The sequence below is a fragment of the Oryzias latipes genome, chromosome 1 (assembly GCF_002234675.1).
Source record: "Oryzias latipes chromosome 1, ASM223467v1".
NCBI lineage: Eukaryota > Metazoa > Chordata > Actinopteri > Beloniformes > Adrianichthyidae > Oryzias > Oryzias latipes.
In genome coordinates, this window is record NC_019859.2 from 15,229,242 (window position 1) to 15,242,942 (window position 13,701).

Sequence of the window (13,701 nt, forward strand, 5' to 3'; positions counted from 1 at the left end):
GAAAAGTGCCATATAGATACACTTTTCTTACTTGCTTAACCCTTGTGCTATCCTAGGCACTTTAACATTGGGAGGTGGGTCAGCTAGACCCACTAGACAGTGCGCTGAACCTTTTTTCTTCAATGATTTGTGATCTTCACTGGTGTCCATGGATTACATGAAATCTTTCCACCTTTATCCACCTTTGTCATGGTAGGGAGAACACGTCAATGGTCATCTTGACCCCATAGGATAGCATAAGGGTTACAATTATTATCTGGGATGATCTTGAGTGAGTATTTTTGAGTTCTCGTGTTCATGTCTATCATGATTTGTTGTGACAATTTGTCTTGTTTCCTCGCTGTCCTGTAGGTGGCAGCAGATATCAAATTTGGAGTGCATTTAGTTCAATGAGACTGTTCTGAGCATCAAATCAGAGAAATCCCAATTTTTTAATTAGATTACTAATTATACAATAAGCAGAAGACATGGTGCAATCAGAATTTTTATTATGCCCAAAAAATCCATAAGCATTGAAAGTACATAAAGAAAGTCATAAAAAAATGCTTCCTTGTGATGTGTTGAAGAAGCAATTCTAGTTCATTGCACGTTTTTCTTCAACACAGGGTGGTGCTGTGGCCGTTGACTCAGCGGGAACCTCAATCTGAGATAAAGAAAGAAGTCAGTAGTTATTTGTCAATAGAGGTCCAATAAACGCACTTTAACCTCACTCACTTGATCTCTGCACGTGTTTTTCAGTCTTACCTGAGGATCCACGGTGGATCTCAGACTATTTTGAGGTTTGAAAGTCTGACGCTGGAAACAGACAGGAACACTTAGATTGTATTTGTGGCACATGCAGACTGTCAATTTTTCAGATTCATCACTTCTTACCCTGAATCTTCTCAGTGGATCAGGCTGAAGGGGAAGCTGCTGCTGGGCGGCACCGCCTCCCATTACCTAAACGAACAAAACAAGAGAACGAGTCTGTCTAACAATTGTAAAATCTCTAACTAGTTATAAATGTTGTGACAGAATAGGTACCATCTGAGGCTGCTGAGGTGGGTTCATTTGGGCCATTTGACCCATTTGAGGCATTTGGGCCATTTGACCCATTTGAGGCATTTGGGCCATTTGACCCATTTGAGGCATTTGGGCCATTTGACCCATTTGAGGCATTTGGGCCATTTGACCTATTTGAGGCATTTGGGCCATTTGAGGAACACCCATGAAAGGAACCTGGTAGATAACAAAAAAGGCATGAAGATTATTTTCAGTTATTACTTTTCTGAGACAGTTACACCATTACAAGTGACATGGATGGAAGTAATTTCTATTAAAGACCCCATTGACTGCTGCAGGGAACAGATTAGGCACAGGACCACGGAGGGCAAAGGTGGGGAGTCCAGGAACAAACTGAGGAGACAAATTGTTGCAAATGTGTTCTTATTTGATTTATACATCAAGAATCTGTTTTCCTGTTTGAGTTCAGATGACAACATCTCACACTCACCTGAGCGAACTGGGGCTGTCCAATGAATCCCACTCCACCGCCGGCCACCAAAGGGGGGTTCAGACCTCCTGCCATCATGTTATTGAGCATTCCTGCATTCATGGCTGCCAAGAGTCTTGCCGTCTGGACAGACCAAAGAAAAAAGTATGTTTTTCACATGAAATCATTTAAAATCCTGGGCAAAATATAAATACATTCACATTGATCTCACCTTGCCTGCATTAACCTGCAATAAAAAAGGAAATAAAACAAATTATACCATCAGCAAGCGAGGATGTAAAGAAACGCAAATACTAATATGTAAATTATACTTACATAGCTGATGGTTGCTATGAATGCAGCAAAGAGAAGAAACTTCATTCTGCCACTTGGGATCAGTCAAATGTGCTCTCGCTTCAAACTTTTGAAAGAACACGGTAACTCTCTGTATTCGGAACAGCTTTTTATCTGTGCAAGAGATTATTACGAGCCAATTAGAAAGAGCCTTTTGGGACAGTGTGTTTGTCACCTGCATGTCAGAGGAATTTTGTTAGGTGACATCTTAATTTTTAACAATAAGAGCATTAAAGGACTATAGGAGTGTAAGCTGTCTTTTACCTCATAGAGATAAAGGACTTCTCCACATCTTACACTAATCTTTACTCAGCGAAGAGACCACAACTAAATGACTGAGTGAGTCAGTGTCTTGAGATTTGTGGTTAGAGGGATATGTGAAACTTACTAACCAAAAACCTACAAGAAGCCTTAAAACGGTGTGGATTGTGGTCATGAATGGCTAGAAGCTGACATCATTATTATTAGGTGCTTTCTGCTAATGACACAATGAAAGGCAAAGGGCCAACTGCTTGTGACATTTCATAATATTATTTTTATTCATGTCTGCAATGCAAGAAGCAGGTTGACCCTTCGCTAACTACAGTAGAGATTAATTTTAATCTTATTCAAGAAATTAGTCATTTAAAAAAAACATTTATTAAGAAACATTTTTACTTGATTATTAACCCTTGTGCTATCCTAGGGACTGTAACATTGGGAGTTGGGTCATCTAGACCCACTAGACAGTGCTCTGAACCTTTTTTCTTCAATGATTTGTGATCCTCACTGGTGTCCATGGATTACATGAAATCTTTCCACCTTTATTCACCTTTGTCATGGTAGGGAGAACATGTCAATGTAAGGGTGGGGTCATCTAAGATAGCACAAGGGTTAAGTACAGATGTTTGAATGAAAAACAAGTGAATTAAGAAACATTTATACTTAGAATAAAACCAGACTATGTTCATGTAATAGAAACTTCCTGGATTGATCAGTTTTTGGAATTTTATTAAGTGTAATTGTGTTAACAATGTAAGTAACACAGGGGAACATAAATTACATTTTAAAGCCTTACTTAAGATAAGATAAGATAAGATAAGATAAGATAAGATAAGATAAGATAAGATAAGATAAGATAAGATAAGATAAGATAAGATAAGATAAGACTTTTTTTCAGCCCACAATGGGGAAATTATTTTGTCTGCAAAGTGACAATAAATAGTACAACAGTACAGAAGAACATCTTTAACTTACACCACAATTAAATTGAATTAAAATTAAAATAATGACCAAACAACAACACCAGTTTTTGATACCAGAAAACACAATAATCTTTATTAGCTTTATTTTCTGGTATTAAATTTTGATTTTGGCTTCTAAAAGTCTGAGAACCACAAGAGTTTCACAAAGTCACCAGATAGAAAAACAAGCCTGCCAGCAGGTAAAAATCATCACTAAACAACACTAAAATATTTATAGCAAAGAAAAAAACACAGGGTAATATAGAGGTGACCATGGATGAGAAACCTGATGTGTTTTTATAAGGAAGTGCAAATGGGTTTAATGACTGATCCCACCAAACACTGAGGTTAAATTTAAGCAAAAATTAAATGATTCATTGACTTCCAAATACATATAATAGTTGTTTCTGTTAAAAAGGCACAGAAGCTACTTTCATACAGATCCAAGAGGTTTTTGTCAAGTTGAGGGTGGTTTGCCGAGGAGAAAATTACAGGAAAATTAAAGAGTAATGAGGAAACGTGATTTAACACCGTGAATGTTCTGAAACATGACTAATAATCTATGTACCTTCCATGCCCACTTAGTCCTGTGCAGTGTCAGCTGCAGGAGTCTATCCCTTCTGGGCGAAGATGGGTTACACCCTGGACAGTTAACCAGAACATCACGAGACGCACACAGTCACACCACCAAAGGACGCCATTTGAGTTCCCAATCAGCCCATGAAGCATGTTTTTGGACCGTGGGAGGAAGCCAGGGTGCTGACAAAGCCTATCCTTGCTAATGGACAATACTGTAGAAAACCTCCACAGAAAGAACCCACCTGTGATTTGAATCAGGGGCTTTTGCTATGAGATGAGAGTGCTAACCACATCCTGAATCATGACAACAAGAACAAAAGTAGGAGAAAATAAGATTTAAAACCAGATCCACAGAAAATAAAGAAACAAACTCATTAACAAAATTAGAAGGAGCTGCTGAGATTGACAAATCAAACCAGTTCTAACCAAGACAAAAAAGCAGAGTGAAACTAAAGTCTGATTAATAATCTAAACTTAAAAAAAATAAACGTGAAACAGTCTGATGAATAAAACCAAAGAGAAGAGAAATGAAAGCGTTTACACTTTTTGTGTTAAGAAATTATACCTGACATAGAGTATGAGCAGACATCATGATTTCTTAGTCTGTGTATCTACCTTGACTCATATTTTGAGCATAAGTGTCGAGGCTGATGTTTGAATTTTGAATGTCAAAGTTAAAAACAATATGATTTATGTTAAAAGTCCCACCAGTTGCAGATACATCTTTATCTTTAAGGGTTTTGATAGAAACAGTAGTTTTTCAAAGGAGCTGATTATTCTAAAAGCTTTAATGAAAGTTTGCTTATTTTCCTAATAGCTGGTGACCTGTCCGGAGAATGTGAGGTGTTTCCAGCCATACACGTCCTATCAACAGGTTTTGAAACACTCTGAGTGGTTGTCTCATTATTTGGTCTGTGGAATGGTTTTTCAGCTGCTGACTGAGCAGCCCACAGCCAGGCAGGTAAACACTACGTGGGAAGTCTGGTCTGGAGCTTTAATTGTACACTGTCATGCTGTTCCAATTAGGAATCCCATTTTTTTCCTGTAGAAATCACACCTTTTTATTTCCTTTTTCTGTGCTTCATAATACAGAGATAACGATTTGTTATTCATTTTTTGTTATTCACAAGCTCTAATAAAAACCCTTTATTTGCTAGAGAAAGCGAGGAAGTCTTATGTAAACATGCTGCAAGGTGGCACTGAGCTGTACGTAGAGGCTTGTGCGTCTTTTCTCTCCTCCATCCAAAATAACTGCAATCTTTGGGGCTGAACCCTCAGTGGGGAGGGATTTTATTTAAGATTACATGGTTTATCCTTCTTAGATAGATATAATTTTAGTGACAAATGGTGTATATGTTCAGACTGAAAGAATAAACAAGCAGTTTTAAACTGAAATCATCAATTTATTTATTTATTTCTTGTGTCGATGACAGTAATTTCCATGTAGTTTACGAACAGCACAGACAAAACTCATGGGACACTTCTTGGAGTTGTGTGGTCTAGATTCAGATGCTTCTCCTCTGGGTCCATCCCAGAGCTTTCTTCTTCATCGTCTTTTTCTTCTTCGGTGGCTGCTGTCTTCATCAGTGGAGACTGCGTCCTCCTGAGACGGGTTGCCACCGAACGTTGGAATCTCAATCTTCCTAACGGTTGCCCAGCAGCAGCCGCACCCCCTGGAAGTTGCTGGTTCCCTGGCAAAGCCACTGGAATCATCTGCATTTGCCGAGGGTCTATTCCAGCATTGTTCTGTGGCAGCACACCAAACACCATCACAGGTCCCCCGCCAGGTTGTCCAGCCATCTGCCCCTGTAGATTTCCATTGGCCCCACCTTGCTGGAGAGCTGTAAGGGGAATTAGCTGCTGCAGAGGAGCCTGGCCTCCGGGGTTTCCGACTGGCTGGATGAACAGAGACCCGCCAAGTTGGAGAAGGCGAGCAATGGTTTCACCAATGAGAGGAGCCCCATTCTGAGCGTTGACACCATTGCCAGCGGCTGCTGCTCCCACAGCTCCTCCATTGTTTTTGGCTGCTGCTTTCGCAAGAGCCTCAGCACTCCCTGAGGATACATCGGCCTGCACCACAACGACAAGAATCTGGAAAATAATCCACAGTATGCAGTACATGTTTGAGCTTTGTGACAGCACACTACCAACAGGTGATCTTCTGCTTCTTTCCTCACTTATATAGAAAACAGGTGAGTCAGTGATCCACCAAAGGTATCCAATCAGAACAGCAACAAATCCGAGTAATCTCTCTGACCAAGCTTGGAGATATTTTTTGCTTTGCAGCTTTACAGAGCGCCATTATCCATTATGAAGTGGCAAACCGACACCACATATGAATGACTTGCATTTTCAAACCCATGATTGCAGATTGCATTCATATCATGGAGGCATTCAGAAACGACCTATGACAATAAAGCATTTTAACAAACCAGGTGGATTTTTCAGTGAGCATTTTGAAACACAAATCTATTATTAGACAAGCTTTTGTTTTCCATGAAACTTTTAATGTCAACTACAGTAAACAAGATCACATCAGCGTTTAATGAAGCAGCACCATTTTTGAATCACAGAAGTAGAGAAAACACAGATTTAAAATTAAACTAATCTGTCAGGAGTTACAGGGTAATTCTGCATGTAATACAACAATCCTAGCAACTCAAGTCAGGGTACAGATAACCGAGGTAAATGTCTAAGCTTAACCTAACCCACAACCATAATAATTATTTGTATATCAGGAGGTGCAGTCATGTTTTTCGTCTGAATTTGTGTGTTGTGACATGACAAGAACAAGATGATTCATCCAGCAGCTATACAGTTTTATGAGGGGCAACAGGTCCAGAATCCATTTTTAGAAAAGTAAGTTGGGATCCATATCATCTGCAAAAAAGAAAAGGGGGTTGAGGACAGAGAAGATAGTTTACATCAACATGTAAGCGAAAAAATATTGTTGTGACGACCAATGAAGGTATATTCTGAAAGGTGAACAACAACAAACAGCTGACATAACACCAATCATGAAGAGGTGCTCAAGAAGCACTGAGATCCTTACCATTCCTCCAAAATGCACATGTCAAATGACTGAGCAAAATGATAGTAACAGGTTTGATCTACTGTCAGAGTGGTTTACTCTGTCTGGTCGCTGTAAAGAGACAACGTTCTCAATGTGTAATTGCAAATAAATCCATTGAATCAAGATACTATTTGACACATGTATTTTATTTTGGAAGGAGCACGTGTGTCCTGCTGTCAATAGTAATATAATAGAAATGCAACACTTTTATAACTCAATTATTTCAAATATTCATCAGCCATATTTTACAAATGAAAAGCTTAATGGCAGCAAAAAAATTTTTAAACTGTGAGGTGGGACTTTGCAGTTCTTGCTGCTTTTTGATCAGCAAGAAGCTGGACCAAATGGCTCATCCAGCATTAAAGGTTGCAGACCCCTGCCGTAGTGGCACATTAGTTAATTAGAAAGTCCCGTTATTTGCTACTCACCATTTTTGATACCAAAGCAGGAGGTCCACTCTTTGAAGGAAACCTGTTTATCTTTGTCAGCATCACACTTCTGGAAGAAGTGCGAGGTGCAGTGCTCCATTGGTACCAGCGGGACCCTGAGTGGTGCCAACTCTGAGTGGGTCAGAACCCTGTGTTGTTTAAGCAAAAAGAGAGTCACGATTAATCTAGCTACATCCCAAGAAAATTGTTATCATGAATCAGGATTGACTTTGTATTACATGAACTCATTTAAAACGTAGTAGGAGTTGTTAAAATGTATTTTTAACTTTTTTAGATTAATTTCTTTGATTACCAATCTCATTAAGGTCTCAGTTTCAAGGAAATATACTCTTTAATACTATTATTTTCAAGTACAGGATTTAAATACCTTAAAGATTCTTAAAGATTTTTTTTTAAAGCACTTTCTATATGTAAAAAAGCAAAGACTTTAGATTATAACGTCTGCTGTGGTTCTTTAATTTGAAGTTGGTGACCCAGCTTTCCTAGATAAACAAGTATTTTGGTGTGTGAGCACTTGTGTCCAAGACCAACACTTTTGCAAACCTACAGCGGAGAGTTACAAAAAAGGAAAAGAAATGTCAGCCTAAACACAGACGAACAAATGTACCTGTCTGAAGGGTGCTGGTCCAGCTGAGCAAACTGCCAGTGGACAGGATAAATGTACATGTTGTAGTTTTTCTCAAAGTCCTGTGCAAGCAGCTGTACAGTGTGGTTACCAGGATGAAGGCGTCGCTCATTCTCAAAGATTTTCTTGACCTGCAAAATCAAGAGTTTGTTTTGACCTTTTAAAGTTGTAAATCAAGTAGAACGTTACATGGTTTCGCAAAACTTGGAATTTGAAAAACCTTTTTTTAAATGTTCAATACAAATCAAAAAACATCTGGTACTTTAAGGTGTTTTATATGATTATTTCTCAAATAACCCTTGTGCTATCTTAGATGACCCCACCCTTACTTTGACATGTTCTTCCTACCATGACAAAGGTGGATAAAGGTGGAAGATTTCATGTTATCCCTGGACACCAGTGAAGATCACAAATCATTGAAGAAAAAAGGTTCAGAGCACTGTCTAGTGGGTCTAGATGACCCAACTCCCAACATTAAAGTGCCTAGGATAGCACAAGGGTTCAGACCAACCTTCAGGAGGTAATGTAATATTTGCAGATCAACAAGTTACTTAGTCAAATAACTTTGGATTTCTATTTTGATTTCTTTTTTAGGTTCAGTCATTAAAATCCCATTAAAAATTCATTTTTGTTTACTCAAACCAAACTGAGAGAGCCTCTCTCTCAGTTTGAGAGCCTCATTTCTTTGTTTTTATATGAAAAAGGCTCTTGATTTTTTTTTTTTTCAGATTTATTAGGTGGATTGCTGTATCCCAGGGTGAAAAAATGATATCTACTTACAAGTACTGGACCAAACAGGAGAGTGTGGTGTACTTTCATAACACAAAAAATGTGTGTCATGAGTCTTACTTTGAAACGCTGTTTTGGGGTGAGGTAGCCAGGTGACATGGAGTCAAGCTCATACAACTGCAGAAGCACGTTTTTCAGCCAGTCCCTCATTCTCAGCGGAAACTGGGAAAGTTCATTCTCCAAACATGGAGGTATCACTGAGGGACAGCAGGACAAACAGACAGAGCAGTGTGAAAGGTTGATCCTGAACAATGAGGTTAGTCAGTGAAACAGCTGGGTCTCACGTTTGCATGGACCACTATAGTCCAAATGGAGCCTGTGGCCCGTCTTAGTCCCATCCAAGTTACATTTAGTAGCAAAGAGATGGCATGATGTATCGTAAGTTCTGTTGTCCGTTCCACAAACCTGAAAGGAGTGGAATAGATATAAGCAAAATTCTGAAGTTCAGTCACTGGCACTTTTCTAAATACTCACATTATCAAATGTATTAGTGCTGGCTGGACATTCTGCCGGTTCTTGGCAGGCACAATGTGGCTTGTTGTCTGCATCAAGCTTACAGGTTTTTCCACGCTTGCAACGGAAATTATAACATGGATCTAAAAGAAAAATAATAATAATAAAAAGGACTTTAACTCTGACATTGTTACATTACAGCATTACATTAGAAAAATGAAAGTTTTTTTCACTGGTTGTTTTATTCCCTTGAGTGACCATGATTTATGAACGCTCCACATCATCTTCCACATTCCTCTGTTGGAGCTAGTGCGGTGTTTAAATTCAGCATGATCTCCCTTATTCACTCCTTAAGCCTGCAGAGCTGTGTTTTGGTAGTGACTGTAAAGCAAAGCGGGCACTACTCATGCGGAAGTTTTAGCAAAATAACCTTGTCAGCAAATTCCCTTGTGGGACTGTTGGGATAGTGTATTAGTGGTCAAAACTGCTGACCAGACTCTACTGAAGAACCTTCTATTATTACAAAACCCAAAAGAATAACCCAAAATACACAAACACATTGAAATCTGAGGTATTTGATAGTATTTGTAAATGTTAATTCGATAATTTACTAAGTTCTGGTGATAAAAATTGGTGTCGTTCACTTATATTGTTATTATAAGAGGAGCTTGTTATCACAGCAATTTTCATTTATTTTTATTTTTAAAGTTTCTATCAAAAAAGTCAAAAAGATAACAAATGTGTCAATTAAAATCAATAAAATCAGATTTTTTCCATCAACTTTCAATTCTAACCAGTAAGGCTTTCTTCAACGTATATGTCTCCTGTGACGGATGGCTTTGACTGAGGGTGCAGATTCACTGAAGATCTGATCTGCACTGGATTCAGTCCCACCAAATGACCCTGAAGAAGAAGAAGAGAAACACATTTTTGTTTCTAAAAGCAATACTTTTTGTTGTTTTTTTAACATTTGGACAGTCACACATCCATGATATTTAGAGACAAGTTAATATAAGAAATACTTTCAGCCAGACTAATACATTTACTTGACTTTGGCAACTCCAGAGTTTTTCCATTGTCTTCATTAAAGACTCAGTGGGTCAGTTTGAAAAAAAAAGTTTAATTCTTTAAATGTTTAAGGGGCAGCTGTGGTTCAGTGATTGAACGGTCAACATCTGATTGAAGGATCATTGGTTTGGTTTCCTCCTTGCCAGTCCATGTGTCAAAAGTGTCATTGGCCAAGACACTGAACTCCAAATTGCTCTTAATGGTTACAGGTTGGTGCCAGTTTTGGACAGTGGAGTGTGTGATCAGTGTGATCAGTGTGTGCATGGGTGGCTGTGACAGTAAAGCACTTTGGGCCTTAAAGCAATGTGGAAAAGTGCTTTTCAAGTAACCGCTGTTTTTTCTATAGCTATCAAAACCATAACAAAAGTTAGATTATGGAAAATATCTGTTTAAGAAAACTGACAATTATCTTGAACAATTTGACTCTTGCACAGCTGCATCATGTTAAACACACTCCTTGTCCTAAGTTCACCTTGCCTTCAGCTGAACAAAGCTGGAGTTGGCTCCTGTGACCTCGAGGAACCCATAAAGGAAACAGCAAGTTCAGAAACGGATGGGTGGATTAAATATTTACCCATTTTTCTGCCCTTCTCCGCTTTGCTTTGTTAAGTCCGCCTCTGGTGCCGGGTTCCTGAGACTCCTGTGGCTCTTGTTCGCTCTGTGTTTGCTCAGGATGCCCCTCATCCTTCTGTGGAGAATGCTTTCTTGCTCGCTGGTTTCTCCTCTGCATCCTTGTCTTTGCCTTGGTTTGAGCTTTGCTGTCATCCTTGACTGCCTCTTCCTCTTTCCCAGGGTCGATATTTGATTGAGGTTCTTCCTGCTTGGTGCTTTTTTCTTCAGATTTGGCTGCAGTGTCGTCATCGTGCACATCATCGCTGGTGGTTTGCATGTCTTGCTGGAACTCTGCCTCATGATCTTCTTTATTTTGATCATCGGATGCATCTTTTTTTGCAATGGACTGGATTTCATGAGCAGAGGTGATAACTTCAGCTGATACAGTTTGCAAAGGTCGGACTACTCCACTGTCAGCAGCATAATCAAGATCTGCTATGATCTCTGATTCTGTGCTGCTCTCTGTTTCCTCTGGTGAGGCCACCTTCTCTTCTCTGCCAGCAGGATTTTCCACTTTTTTCTCAAGAAGCATCTCCTTGACCCCCTCCTTCTCTTTCTCTTCCATGCCCTCATCCCTCACTTCCTCTTCATCCTTTACCTCTGTGCTTTCCTCTGAGATTTTCTTCTCACCTTTACCCTTGGTTTTCTTCAGCACCTTGCTAGTATCTGCCTCTTCATCCTCTAACTCTTTCACTTCTCCATCTTCCTCTTCTTCTTCTGACTCTTTCTTCAGGAGATCAACTAGTTCCTCCTCACTCATCAGGACTGCCGTGCTCTGGTCTGTCTTTCCATTCACTTCCTTGATCTTCTGTGCACTGGTGTTACTATCTGAGCTTGGTTCTCCATCTTCCTTCTCCATGCTGCTGACGTCAAAGGGGACTAAGGTGGGGGACACTTGTGGGTTATTATCTTCCTCCGTGATCCCATCCTTAACAGGAGAGGGAAAACATTGATTTAATCATGTGGAATTTTACCAATGTACGTCTGATTTAGTGACAAAATAGCTACTTTCCACAATGTTTTTGACAACATAGTTTGGTTACATTTTTTTGCATACCTTTTCCTTGATTGAAGTCTTTTGTAATCCCCTGTGTCTTCCATGATGTTTGCCCTTCACCTAAAACACAACAGCAATCAATGAAAAATCCCCTTAAACTCAAAAACCTTTTGTTTTTGTAGGTTTCAATTGTCAATCTTGACACTCACAGACATGGCAAAGGTTGCTACCAGGAAGCAAATGAACACCAAGCAGGTCCTCATGCCTGCTTACAGAGAAATACAGAAGGCATTTTTTAAATACATGACACTCAAAGCCAAAAATTGTTGTTTCTGTATGCTTCCAGCACATTCATAAGAAAAAGCAGAGCTGTGATAGTAGCTTGTTATCGGGGTTACAGACCTCAGAGATGTGTCCCTCTCTGAAAAGTCACAATCAGGGCTAAAATCAACAACTGAAGTTACCAGACTGGAAAAAGTTGGCTATGTCCACAAACGTGTCGCTACTCTGGACAAAAACAATACAGACAGTGGGGTTCTGTCCAGCAGAATAATCACTAAACAAAACAGCAAAATGCATATTTTATGGGAATGGGTATCCAAAAGTTACCTTAATGTCACAGTCAGACATCCATCTTTGAACTTTTGTAAAATATTGGTGCTTAAAAAAGCACGCATATCATGTGACAGCTGAAATGCATGTTTTTCTTTCTTAATTTTCAAAAATGACATTTTTGCTCTCTTTAGTTATAGGTATCAAAGTCTTGTTTCATGTAAGAATACAAAACAAAAGTAAACAAATGCAGTTAAAACCATAAACAGTCTATTAGCTATGTCATAACATATAAAAAAATAATATTATGTGATATTTACTGTAGCGACCCCTAAAGAGAATAACCCATTAAACAGCAAAGTAGAATATAAATGTACATAACTATATATGTCAAGAGCAGTTTCAAAGACTGCAGTTTCTCGCAGATTTGTATGCGCAAATATTACAAAGTAGAAAGATTTAAAAAAAAAAAACTACACCAGAAAACATTTTAAAAGTTTGATTAGTCAGTCTTTACCTGCAGTTGGCAGTCACAGGAAAAGAAAAGAGATTCCTTACAAACACCAATGTGTGCCAGTGTTGCACCTGTGAGGATGAGCTTTTGTATTCAAGGCCAGACAAGCACTCCACACAAACTGGCTTCTGAACACACAGGGTCTGCGATGTCACTGCTAACTTTGGGAGGGTCTTTGGGGTAAGGCATAGACGTAGAGACGTATTTCAAACCCCTGTTGGTTTTCAGTTGAATTCAGTTTAATTTGAATCAATGAAAACATTTTTTATTTTTAGAATAATATATTTTTTTATGAAACGAGAGAAAAAGGAAAGAAAAAAAAACAAGAATCATCCCTAAATTCACAAAATACTATTCAACTAACTTTTTGCTTCTTGAAGATATTAAAATGTCTTTTGGCCGTTACCGGCTGCATCCTGCCTCTTCAAACAAAGCGATAAAAACGACACTGTTGTGGCCATTAGATGTCACTCCATCCAATGGAGTAATAACAGGCCTCTGTCAATGTAAAAATCGTAATTGCTGTACCTAAGATTCTAAGTGTTTCTACTGACAGTATTAGATGGTTCTGACTTGTAACATTGTCATTTAAAAACAGAATTTTGTACCAAAAGGCCAATGGAATAGGATATAAAACAGAAGTTTTTTTCTATTATAAATAGTATTTCGTCTCATATGATGTTATGCTTTAACATGATCTCCAATCTGGACATATTGTGAAATAAATTTTGTGTCTTTGGCCTGTGTGTTAGAACTTGACTGCTGGCTGCCTCGTCTTTATCGTTTGCTGGCATAGCCTGTAAATCCCCCACCACAGTAGCCATCTAGACACATTTAGAACAGAATGGGTTTCTGCTTTAGACTAAATAAGTTTGGTTTGGTCACTGATGGTCTCTGTAACAGACAAAAGAAAACTCCATAAAAGCACAGACTGACCCTTTC

At 38.8% G+C, this 13,701-nt stretch overlaps 2 protein-coding genes across 4 annotated transcripts; both read right to left on the bottom strand.

The window, feature by feature from the left end:
* Positions 1-468: 468 nt before the first annotated feature.
* Positions 469-1,910, bottom strand: LOC101161781. The gene is made up of 8 exons (XM_004065877.3): positions 1,808-1,910; positions 1,704-1,718; positions 1,493-1,615; positions 1,324-1,395; positions 1,024-1,218; positions 874-939; positions 745-795; positions 469-643 (listed from the first exon to the last, which is right to left on the bottom strand). Exons 1-8 carry the CDS (start codon positions 1,850-1,852, stop codon positions 575-577), a joined length of 636 nt encoding a protein of 211 aa, XP_004065925.1. The 5' UTR covers positions 1,853-1,910; the 3' UTR covers positions 469-574.
* A 3,104-nt stretch (positions 1,911-5,014) lies between these two features.
* sparcl1 (SPARC-like protein 1) lies at positions 5,015-12,908 on the bottom strand. Of its 3 annotated transcripts, none has more exons than XM_011475689.2 (11): positions 12,763-12,908; positions 11,903-11,958; positions 11,754-11,813; positions 10,659-11,624; positions 9,811-9,919; positions 9,038-9,159; positions 8,848-8,968; positions 8,624-8,760; positions 7,757-7,905; positions 7,129-7,277; positions 5,015-6,507 (listed from the first exon to the last, which is right to left on the bottom strand). In XM_011475689.2, exons 2-11 carry the CDS (start codon positions 11,954-11,956, stop codon positions 6,479-6,481), a joined length of 1,896 nt encoding a protein of 631 aa, XP_011473991.1. In that variant the 5' UTR covers positions 11,957-11,958; positions 12,763-12,908; the 3' UTR covers positions 5,015-6,478. The 3 variants fall into 3 exon arrangements, with proteins under 3 accessions (XP_011473991.1, XP_011473997.1, NP_001098371.1); XM_011475695.2 differs by having other exon boundaries at positions 11,903-11,961; NM_001104901.1 differs by having other exon boundaries at positions 6,169-6,507; positions 11,754-11,807; positions 11,903-11,961; positions 12,763-12,874.
* Positions 12,909-13,701: the final 793 nt, after the last annotated feature.

Excerpts from the sequence above, each read along its gene's own strand:
- LOC101161781 (XM_004065877.3), bottom strand. The coding sequence starts at position 1,852 with ATGAAGTTTCTTCTCTTTGCTGCATTCATAGCAACCATCAGCTAT. Across the intron at positions 1,219-1,323 it reads TCCCTGCAGCAGTCAATGGG|GTTCCTTTCATGGGTGTTCC; the intron begins GTCTTTAATAGA and ends GTTATCTACCAG. Across the intron at positions 940-1,023 it reads CACCTCAGCAGCCTCAGATG|GTAATGGGAGGCGGTGCCGC; the intron begins GTACCTATTCTG and ends TTGTTCGTTTAG.
- sparcl1 (XM_011475689.2), bottom strand. The coding sequence starts at position 11,956 with ATGAGGACCTGCTTGGTGTTCATTTGCTTCCTGGTAGCAACCTTTGCC. Across the intron at positions 11,625-11,753 it reads AGACTTCAATCAAGGAAAAG|GATGGGATCACGGAGGAAGA; the intron begins GTATGCAAAAAA and ends TCTCCTGTTAAG. Across the intron at positions 7,906-8,623 it reads CCCCAAAACAGCGTTTCAAA|GTCAAGAAAATCTTTGAGAA; the intron begins GTAAGACTCATG and ends TTGATTTTGCAG.